Source organism: Daldinia decipiens (genome assembly GCF_022478715.1).
Source record: "Daldinia decipiens strain CBS 113046 unplaced genomic scaffold F4813scaffold_3, whole genome shotgun sequence".
Taxonomy (NCBI): domain Eukaryota; kingdom Fungi; phylum Ascomycota; class Sordariomycetes; order Xylariales; family Hypoxylaceae; genus Daldinia; species Daldinia decipiens.
Window position 1 is genome coordinate 48,341 of NW_026054546.1, and position 11,299 is coordinate 59,639.

The 11,299-nt window shown below is 47.6% G+C and overlaps 2 protein-coding genes across 2 annotated transcripts; both read left to right on the forward strand.

Moving 5' to 3' along the window:
* Positions 1 to 2,058: 2,058 nt before the first annotated feature.
* On the forward strand, positions 2,059 to 4,749 carry F4813DRAFT_378670 (3',5'-cyclic-nucleotide phosphodiesterase regA; the record flags this gene model as incomplete). Its single annotated transcript, XM_049245357.1, has 4 exons — positions 2,059 to 2,200; positions 2,255 to 3,106; positions 3,167 to 3,759; positions 3,817 to 4,749. 4 exons carry the CDS (start codon positions 2,059 to 2,061, stop codon positions 4,747 to 4,749), a joined length of 2,520 nt encoding a protein of 839 aa, XP_049103522.1.
* A 2,394-nt stretch (positions 4,750 to 7,143) lies between these two features.
* Positions 7,144 to 11,149, forward strand: F4813DRAFT_385237 (Pkinase-domain-containing protein; the record flags this gene model as incomplete). Its single annotated transcript, XM_049246221.1, has 3 exons — positions 7,144 to 7,388; positions 7,706 to 10,827; positions 10,884 to 11,149. The coding sequence occupies 3 exons, from the start codon at positions 7,144 to 7,146 to the stop codon at positions 11,147 to 11,149; spliced, it is 3,633 nt and encodes a 1,210-aa protein (XP_049103523.1).
* Positions 11,150 to 11,299: the final 150 nt, after the last annotated feature.

The window sequence follows — 11,299 nt, forward strand, 5'->3', positions numbered from 1 at the left end:
GCCGCCAAGGCTCCTCGTGGTTGCCCGGTCAGACAGGGGTTTCCCGGACCATGCGCAGGGAATATCACTGTTTCAGCCAGTCATATTCTATCACTCGCTGAAGCTTGATGCTTTATGGTGGGTTATGCTTACGATGCACACGCAGGGAACCAAAGACGTAAGCAGACCTGAGTCGGTTCCTTTCGACCACAGCTTCTAGACGGCAGCCCCGAAACTCCATCGCGATGTGGGCACTTTTACATTCATCACTTCCACTATCAATTTCGCCATGTCCTTACTATTGGCTACGATAATGGTAATTATTAACATACCGTATTCCTCTTGTTGTGGCTACCAAGGTACAGTACGGATTGCCTAGCCGCCGATATTCAATCAGCCGCACGGGGCAGATATACATCAGTAGGTTAGTGAGCGAGTGTATGTGTAGGTATATTGTGTATTGGAAAAAGTAGCGCCTAATCATAAGATGTGCGCAGGACGTAATTTGTACATGTGTGTACATGGCTCTTAAGAGGGCAGGTCGAAGGAAGTATCTGCTGTGGTATGAGGGGTACGATTTGCATTAGCGATACCTACATGTACGAATAGGTAGGTATGTAACCTAGGTATGTACATAGGTATGCATCGCCTACCTATAGTTTATCATTCTATCTGCGTGTTACAACACCTATAATTGAACCTCGGAGTTGCTTTTTGGAAGCCTACCTAGGTACGTTATATACTCTATAATGTCTCGAGTTCTTCCATGACAGACACTGACATAGCAGCTATCCACAGCGACTGACTTAAACATCGGGCAGATCGGGTTAACCTGGGTACCACGTTATTATACCAACCACCCTAATGGCCCCATTTATTGCACTACGATCCTAGGTACACGTACCGCTGGATTTCTAGCACATGCAGTTAGTGCCCACGTACCTACATCTGTACATGTATGTACTGTATGTACTAAGTACACACATGTACCCAACACGCGGTGGGCCTTGGGATTCCAAGCAAGCAGCTTCCACTGCCGTCGCACTAAAAATGACACCCGATTAATCGCAGAACTTCACTTGTTACCCTTTCCTTTTCTTTCCTTCTATTGTACGATCCACATTGGGGGAAGAACTCTAGTTTTACACCCTTTTCAATTCCCATCTCTTGGTCTTCTGGTCATTGCTTGTTACCTTGATTACCTCGAAATACCTAACGCCCTCCCCTGCTTTTACTTTTTGTCAAAACGTCACGTACAACACCTGCCTGTATACTATTTCCTTGTCGTCTCCTCATCAACAACATCTGTGTTGCCCAGTCTCCCGGCTTCATTACTAGACCAATTTCGAAACACCTATGTCCAAGTTGACAGGTATTGAGTATTTTTGACCTAAACACCGCGTCCAACCCTTCCCACGGCGTAAAGAAATAAAACCAAAAGCAAAAAGAAGAAGAAAAACCAGAAAAAAAACACCACTATACACGTTAGAGACTTAGGTCGCAGACGTTGCGAAACGCATTATCGTTCCTGCTAAGAGTGTAACGTCGCTCCCTTCAGACGAACTCGCAGTAGGGTGTGAGGCGCGACCACCTTTTCTTTCATCTTTTCGGCTCTATCTACACGTTTTCGACCATAGAACACACATATGTGCGCCCTCGCTTGTCCCGAGTCCTATGTTACTAATCCGTTCCACCCTTTCTCGACATCTCCCTTCGATTCCCCATAACCAATAACTATATCGCACCCGAGCTGATCGTATGCGCCCTTCGTCTTCCGGACCTTTTAGATGGTTCCTTCTGAGGTGTGACTTAATTTGAGTGGCTAGCCTATCGAGGAATCCTCGAGTCTCGAGTACGACCTTCGCGCGTCAACTATCAACGTTCCCGTCGCACTTACGATATACTAAAATAGCTGTGGGCTAAGACATTTTTCATCTTTCATTGCCGACTCAATTGATTACTTCTCACCATATAATTGCTCGCTTTCATAGCTAGTTTCAGTTGCGACAACAATTGCGACGACAGGTTACCCTGGCGGAAGTGCTCCGGTCTCTAGACTGGATGCCATAGTCCGCCGTGATGGATAGCGCAACTTGTAATGTGATTTACGTGGATCGTAATGTACTCCAAGATCGATCACTAGGCTCTGAGAGCTCGGGGCTGCCGGAATCTGGCGAGCTTGGTGATAATTTGGGACTCTTACTAGATGCCTTCGGTGATGGTCAGTTCTCGATATAAGCTTCTACTCTAAGCAAGCAACTAACATATGTCGCAGTACACGTATGTGCAAGCGGTCCTGCTTGTATATCTAAGCTGTTTCACTTGCAAGATACGTCCATGGTAGGGCTTAAACCGACTCTTGTACTAATCGACACGCCGTACGACGAGCAAGTGTCAGAGCCGTTACCGCCCGAACGAGATCATTCGCCTTTCTCTGAGGCCTCGCAGGACGGCCACTTGGAAGAAGAGCTGTATGGATTAAGACTGCTGGAGCGGATTGTTTACGAGACTCATCTGAGAAGCCTCTCAAGATTAGTTGTGCCCATTCCCGTCATCAGCTTTCCTCTACTACGAACCCCGCCAGCGAATGACGGTACGAACGATGACCCTCCACAGCCAGCTTATGCAGATTACCTTTCAGAAATGCCAGGCGCGACTGGCAGATCATTAACAAACCGCGCCCTATTAAGAAAGTGCCTGGACTCTGGTGCGGTAGATGTAATGGCCAGCCCTTTACATATTAAAACATTAACATCTCTCGAAGTTCATGCGTACCGTGCGCACAAAGAAGCTGCTAGGGAACAGCAGGCAGCGATGGAGGTTCGGAGGGGTCGTAAACGGTCATGGGTAGGTGTGCACGAGGAGCAGCCTTACTCGTACCTTAGAGAGGCTATGGTATCTGGGTTAATGAGAGGGATTTGCCATTCTGGTGAAGAGGCTGAAGATCGCATTGGAAATGTCAAGGTTAATGTTCCATCCGACCGCCGGTCTCAAATCGCCAGGGCTATTGGGAGGTGGCATTTTTCTGCCCACGATTTCTGTGACGATTCTCTCCTCATGGCGGCCATCCTCATGTTTAAGCATGCCTTTTCCATGCCGGAACTCGAAAAATGGCGAATACCAACAGGTAAATGACTTACCCATTATACTCGCTGCGCTGTGACTGCTAACCCCTCCTCGAATATAGAGCAGTTAACAACTTTTCTGGTTGCAACACGAGCTGCTTACAATACTTTCGTACCGTATCACAACTTTCGCCACGCTGTTGATGTTCTCCAGGCTACATTTAATTTCCTTGTTCACATCGGAGCCTTGCCGCCATATCCCTTCCGCCCTAGATCGTCCGCTGGGTCAATCAAAACGTGTCCACTCGTTACTCTAATCAGGCCTTTTGAGGCTTTAACCCTTCTCATAGGGGCGATCGGTCATGACGTCGGTCATCCTGGTGTAAATAACGGCTTCTTAACTGTACTCAATGCGCCCCTGGCACAATTGTACAATGACCGGTCTGTTCTCGAGTCCTTTCACTGCGCAGCCTATTCACAAATCCTCCGGAGGTACTGGCCAAAGGTCTTTGAAGATACGAAAATGCGCACTCTTATGATCAGCTCAATTCTAGCAACAGATATGGGCGTGCACTTCGATTACATGACCAAGCTTGAAAACCTTGAAAAGGAACTGAAAAAGGAGCCAATTGAGAATTGGAGCGGGAAAACGATAGACAAACAGACAACGCTTATATGCTGCCTAATTATAAAATGCGCCGACATCAGTAATGTTGTACGTGTTATGTTTGTCTCTTGTATGAAATTGCATAGCAGCTAATGACATTGCTAGGCACGAAAATACGAGGCAGCACTCCAATGGATGTATATCCTCTGCGACGAATTCTCTAGGCAAGCAACGATGGAAAGTGATATTGGTATTCAATCTTCGCTCATCTCGCGTCCTAAGAAGGATTTTCTGTCGCTAGCTCAGGCTCAAATAAAATTCATGGAAATATTCGCCATTCCTCTATTTCAAGGGATCGCTGATGTGCTGCCTACGATGCAGTATACTGTTGACGAGCTCGAAACAAACAGGGCATTATTTGAGAAAACCGTACAAGAGATTCCGCTAATGGAAGAAGAGCATCGAAGAATATTTACAGAAGGTGTCCTTTCACCCCGTGCTTTAGGCTTGGCTATTCAGGCAGAAGGTGTCGAAAATTTCCGAATAGACCCGACAAAGTGCCATTTGGTCTCAGGCCATGCTGAAATGAAGACAGCAGGCTCGTCACCGCCCGATCAGCCATATCAGACTCCCGATATCCGAAGAGGATATAAAGAAATAAACGGCATTCCGTTCGATACCGACCCATTCAGCATTGCCGACCCAGAAAATAGAGTTGGCCATAATGGGAAACAGCGTTGTAGTGAGACGACAGACGGGAGCAATTCGGTACCTCCAGGGGACTGGCAGTCGCAAGCTACTAGTGCTACTACCGGTAAGATGCCACTCTCGCCAAGTACTCAAGGTACTAGCATCGTCAGTCAAGAGTCCCTCGAGCGCCCTGGCAGCGTTCCCGCTACAAAAGTCATGGCACCTGATTACCGCACGATGGGACCTATGCAGAGTCTTGAGTCGGGCAATTCCGAGGAGGATTCTAATGGAAATACACTCAAACCGGAAATACCGCTTAAGAAGAAGCCTAGCAGGTTTAGAATGAACGTCTCAACCTTTTTTCGGAGGAATAAGGGTGCGAGTTCACCGTCATCCGGTGGTTCTTGAAACTACTAGGATGATAAGCTAGTGGTTAAATAATTCGAGATACGACACAACTACAGAGGACAGAAGATAGGGGAGCATCGGTACGCGTTTGCGAGTTTATACACGCAGTCAGACGACACCGCGACCATAAAACGAAGCATTGTGTAAGGCAATAGCAGTTGATAACATATTGCTCTTCACACGTATATATTGTATACTAGCCGGGTATGGGACGAGGACGAGGGCGAGGGCGAGGGCGACTACTCCGCGTTTCTGGTGGTTTACCAAAAGTTTTAGGCTTAGGGAGCGGAGAGCTAGTAACCCTAAGAAGGGAGGGTACCAAAGGTGGCGGGGGGGTTATATTACCAAAGATGCATGCATGGCGTTCAGGAAATAGGGTCGGTGTAGGATCGGGACCTTCGGCCTCCGAGGAGGAGGAAACGTGCATGGGGGAATGGGTCTTGCGGCGGAGTTCACATTTTGAGGTGGGAAAGGAATACTTGAGACACCTTTTTCGGCTCAAAGGAAGTCCTCGAGACAAAGGCAGAGTTGAGCCTGCGTGGTAATTCTTGATGGAGTACTTTTATCACATCTGTAAAATGATGTGATCTTTGTTAGACCCCGAATACCGGGTATTGATAGTATTAAATGTATGAATATATGAGGAGAAAGGAGGGGTTGAAAAGAAGAAGAGGGAGAACTCCCGAGATTAGCTTCATAGTGCCGTACTAGGCGAGAAAATCTCTTACTTGAATTAGAAGATGATCTGGGAAACTCCTCCCCCATGAGTTACGATCTATGGATATCTGCAAGTGGCTGCATGCAAGCGATCAGACTAAAGTCAGGAAATCAATCCACTATTGAATCGTATGTCTACCGTACAGCCCAAGCAGCCCAAGCTAGCTTAAGGTCGACGACTATGTACACGAGCAGCGTCATTGCTGTTATATATTATGACCTATTGCAGCCGCTAGAGGCGCGTTCTGTAAGAATACTAATACGACTAATACGATGCGGACCAATCAATAATGGGAGACATTGGTGTGTGCCCCCTGCTGACTGACATCATAGTCATCATGCAATGCTTGTTCGATGTTTGATCAAGAGCCTCGAATTTCTCGGCAATATCCTGCACGAAGGATATTCCGAGGGATATTCCAATACGAACATGACAAATACAGTATATGTATATCGAGAATATACATGTACCTAAGGTAGTAAAGACCTCAATGTACTATGTACATAGAATAGCGAAATGAAGCTTTAAACAAAAAGGTGTTCGTAGGTAATATGGCTACCCGCATTTTGATTTGGAGAGCTTGTACTACCTAAGTACCTAGGTACTTGAGAAGACCCTATAAAGACCCTATAAAGACCCTACGTATAAAGACCCTGAGAGTTCGGACCATCTTTTAGTTGTGCGACTCGAATGTTATTTGTTATTAGGTACGGAATACTATGCACATACATGGCTCAGATACTTGAAACCCCACATCTACATAGGTAATGTACGGATGTACATACATAATGCCGAGCTACCTATACATACCAAGTATGCAAACATGCTAAAATTTAAACCATGTAAGTCGTCTTTGTCTGAGTTATACTTCAACATTTCAATAGCCTATCTCACACGCCAAATCTTCTTTAAGATACCTAATGCATAAATAATAAATAATAATACTATAAAAGACAGTGCGCAAAGACCAAAGCGCAACCTAAGTACATATCAACAAGCTGTCAAGGGTTCCCCAGCTTTCAACAATACCGAAACGCCACAGCTGACCAGTACCGTAACATCTGATTGAAATCTGGGTTGCTAGCAGCAGCTACCTACCTATGTATGTAGGTATGTATGTACATATGTAGTAGCCGACAGTCGGCAACCGGACTTAACCCCCACTGCCAACCCAAACCTTAACGAGCTTGCAGCCTGAGGTAATGTATGAGGTACCTAACCTTTGGTAGCAAAGTTTAGCTGGTGTTTTAGAGGGGAGGGAAGGAATTTCCCACCGTCTCAAAACATTCCTTTCTCTTTTCAATTCTAGACGAGGTCTTGATTAAAAGTCTTGATTAAAAGTCTTGATTAAAAAGTCTTGATTAAAATAACCCCGCAGTCCCGTCTCCGCTGGCTGTCAGCTTACCTCGCCTTAGATACTTCTTTTGTACAGAAGCACCTTGCGTGTTCTGCCTTGTCCTGCGTGCCTTACGGTACCGTACCTCCCAACAGTATCTCGTTATCCTTATCCTCTCATTTATATTTTATTTTTTGCCTCATTCTCAGTCACCGGGTCAGACTTATTGCGCGCGCAGGCCGTAGCACAACTTCTATTACTGTTCGTCAATTATGAAAAGTATTCATGGTGGAAATCAGGACTGTGGTGAGTTTCGAGGTTGAAAGGACGCATCATCTTCATGCCCATGGCCACTGATCCCACTACCTATCCACAAGGCGCCGAGAACATTCATCAGGATGCAGACCCAGAACCACAGCGCGGCCGAGGCTCCACGAGGAGTACCAAGTTGGCTGCACCGTTGCGAATACCCAAGAACCGCAGCACTGGGAATCTCGCCGTTGTGGCTGAATTTCCTGAGAGAGCGAGGTTGAGGTTTTCTTTCGACACCGGGTCAGGCGTGGCAGAATCTGACCAAATCACAAGGTACGTTCTAGCGCAAGGCGGTAATGTCTCCAAGATCCGAGAATAGATACACGGGGTATACTGGAGAGGCATGCCGTTACCCTTAACCCACGCACATATCCTTCGCCAACGTCACATGCATCTACTCAGCCGCCTTATTACATATACCCCAGAGTTCCCGTCCGCCAAAAAAACAAAACAAAAGAGAGACAAGAAAAAGAAAAAGAAAAGTAGGCGAAAGGGAGCTCGGGAGAGAAAATAAGACCAAAAATTCTCACAAGTTGAAACATTATATTGGATTAGGGTCTGAAGTGACTAATATCTTGCTTGTGTTAAAGCAACAGATCTCCCATAATTACCGAACATGACCATGGGCTAGGTATCTCTGGTCTACGACGCATCCGTCAGCATCCCACTCCTCGCACTCCTACGATGCCTTCGAGCGCCGTATCTTCGCGAAGTCCGTCTGCCGGCCTCCTTCGCTCCACCTCGATGTCTATGATGCTCCCTTCAGGACATCATACCCCGTTATTGGGCCCCTCGTCTCCCAACTTCTCCGAAGACCTGTCTCGCTTTCCATCCGAGTCCCTGCACTCATTCTCCTTCGCCCACCAATCTGAGGACTTTATACACAACCGTCAAAATGTGCTAAAACGGTCTATAGAATTCATGAAAGACCGCATGGGGTGGGCAATATCGTCGAACGCGGCCATGGCTAGCGCCCAAGCTAGGGTCTCCGGCGATATCGAAACCCAGCATATGCTTGATCTTCTTGCTAGGGCACAGCTGGTTGGAGCCGGGAACTTGCCAAATGCCAACTCTTCCTTTAATCCAGGCCCGTTGACCGGACCCGCTCAAGTCTCTGAGAGTAACGTTTTCGAGAAGGACTTCATACCGAGGACAAGCAGCCCCGAGTCCTTCGTAACACCGCTTGTATCTCCAATTGCCCGAGGACCTACCGTGGATCAAACTTCAGATGCTACTATACAGCGTATAGGAGGCGAAGGGGGCACGACACTGTCGGAACAAGCAGATGCCCTTCAAGAGCAACCGGACTCTGAGAACTCATCAAGAACGCCGACAAATGAGAGCGGCACCACGGCTAAGACGTCTCCTCCTATATCCAGACGCCCGAGCTTGATGAGAAATTTTACGGACGTAGGAACAGCTGAGAGGCAGCAAAAGCTTATAGATACCATGGCGCAGCCTTTCCTTGCTGGCTCGTCAGAAGGGTATCCCGAAGCATTAGCATCTCCTATGCTTCCGCCATTAGCTATAGGTTCATCACTCAGCGCATCTGGGTCTCTAGGATCTGTGGTCCATGGCCATGCAGCTCGATGGGTTCCAGCAGCACAGGCCATATTCACAACCGAATCCAAACCCCCATGGACGATATTGGCTGCGAATGACTTGGCTTGTTTAGTATTTGGCGTGACAAAAGCAGAGGTTCGGAAGATGGGGATCTTGGAAGTTGTGCAAGAGGAAAGACGAGCTTGGTTAGAGAACAAACTCCTTCGCGCTGATCATGACGAGGCGGGGCAGGTACCTGCACAGATTGTACCGCAACCTGCTCCCTCGGTTGGCTCGTCGTTATTGGGGGGCCGTGGGGGTATCACGGCACAATTGCTAAGTAAACCAAACTCCAGATCCCAGCCTCCAAAGACACCTGCCCGGCGAGCGCAGACTGTGCACAGCGGAGATGCTATGCCATCTAAATCTCGAGGTGGGAATCATCGCAGCTCAAAGTCAAGAGGGGTATTGCTCTGTGGTGACGTTGTCCCTATACAAAAGCGCAACGGGGCAACGGGTTCTGCGAGTCTGTGGGTTAAGGAGAAGAGGGTAGGGTTGATATGGGTCCTCGAAGAAATTCACGAGGATGTTGCCCTCGTGAGTCTGGACGACGATGGGATTGTCATCAAGGTCTCCGGAAACACAGGTCCAATATGGGGAGATGAAAACCTGCAGCCAGGCATGGATATCGGGAAGTTGATCCCCCGCATTCCTCGACAAGGTATCGATCCTAGATATGGCGCAATAGACTATGCTCAAATTGCGAAACGCAGGTATTTTACTTGTCGACATGGGGGGGAAATTAATATTCCTGCCGTAGTCGCACAGACGAGAGGTCAGACTGAGCTACGGGTTTCAAGCTTTCCCCATATTGCCGGCATTATCGTAGTCTCTCCGGATACACTCCAAATCAAGAGCTCGAATTCGGCATTCTGTGGGGCCCTCTTCGGTTATGAAAAGCCAGAGGGACAGTCGATCGCTAACCTGATTCCGGACTTCGACAAGGTTCTCGAAATATTGGTTGATCACGATGGGGTTCATCTTCAAGATGGCATCGTAGTGCCTGAACATAGCTTCAGAAAAGCGTCTACTTTGTTGGCCTTACAAGATGGCAGACCAGATGCCACTAGCACTTTCCTAAATCCCGACGGGCTCCCAGCGAAACACCGTGACGGCACCGAGTTAAAGATCGACGTTCAGATGAGAGTAGTAAAGAGTGAAAAGCACTCCAGCAACGATTCAGGTGCGAGCGATGATGAGTCACAGGGAAACGAAAGCGATATTGAATCAGAGGTGGTTTACGCGTTATGGATCACCTATTCTCGTCATTTGCATACGTCCAACGTGAAGTCATCAGCCGCTCCCAATTCTAAATCGCCAGAGTTGTCCGGGGCAGTATCTCCTTTACACCAACCCTCACCTGGTCAGACACCGGCGCATACACCGATGGATATGAACTCGGATACGGAAGAGTCAAAGTCCAGGCCTACCTCCGCTGCGTCGGGGTTGTCGCAACAGCTTAAAGTTGTTGCAATAAATGCAGCCGCTAAACTCACTGGGGCATCTAAAGCTTCAGAAAAACAATCATTATCATCATCACCGTCTCAAACTAACGCTCCAGCGCGTAAAAAGACTATCGATGATTTCGTCATACTTGAAGACATGGGCCAGGGTGCTTACGGCCAAGTGAAACTAGCACGATACAAGTACAATGGCGGGAAGAAGGTTGTGCTCAAGTATGTGACAAAGCGACGAATTCTTGTTGATACGTGGACCAGAGATCGACGCCTCGGCACAGTCCCCCTTGAGATACATGTCTTGGATTATCTCCGACGAGATGGCTTTAAGCATCCTAACATTGTAGAGATGGAGGACTTCTTCGAGGATGAAACAAACTATTACATCGAAATGGCGCCTCACGGGTATCCAGGGATGGACCTCTTTGATTACATTGAGCTCCGTGCTAACATGGAAGAAGAGGAATGCCGAAGCATTTTTGTCCAGGTCGCCAGGGCGATACATCATCTCCACACGAAAGCGAAAGTGGTTCATCGTGACATCAAGGATGAAAACGTCATTTTAGACGGCGAGGGGAACATTAAACTAATCGACTTCGGAAGTGCAGCATACATCAAGAATGGGCCATTTGACGTCTTCGTAGGCACTATTGGTACGTCACTCTTCTCGTCAATATTCAGTATATCGACTAACCCAAATTTACATTAGATTATGCGGCTCCGGAAGTGTTAGCAGGGAAACCGTATGGCGGTAAAGAACAAGACGTATGGGCTCTCGGAATTTTGCTTTACACCATCATCTACAAGGAGAACCCATTCTACAGCATCGACGAGATAATGGACCGTGATTTAAGAGTGCCATTTGTAATCAGCGAAGAGAGCATTGACCTCATCCGCTGTATGCTTGATCGTGATCTCACGCGGCGGTACGATATCGAACAAGTGCTTGAGCATCCCTGGTGCCAGATGGATTGAAGATGTGACGATAGGGGATGAACAGCTGGGCTGTCCCATGGGGACTAGGGGGATACGATGGAGGAAGTGTTTGTACGGCCGGGTTGGTTTTATGGGCTAGCTAGACTGTTGTTGGAGAACAGAGCACACAGCACAGAATTGGGGAATGAA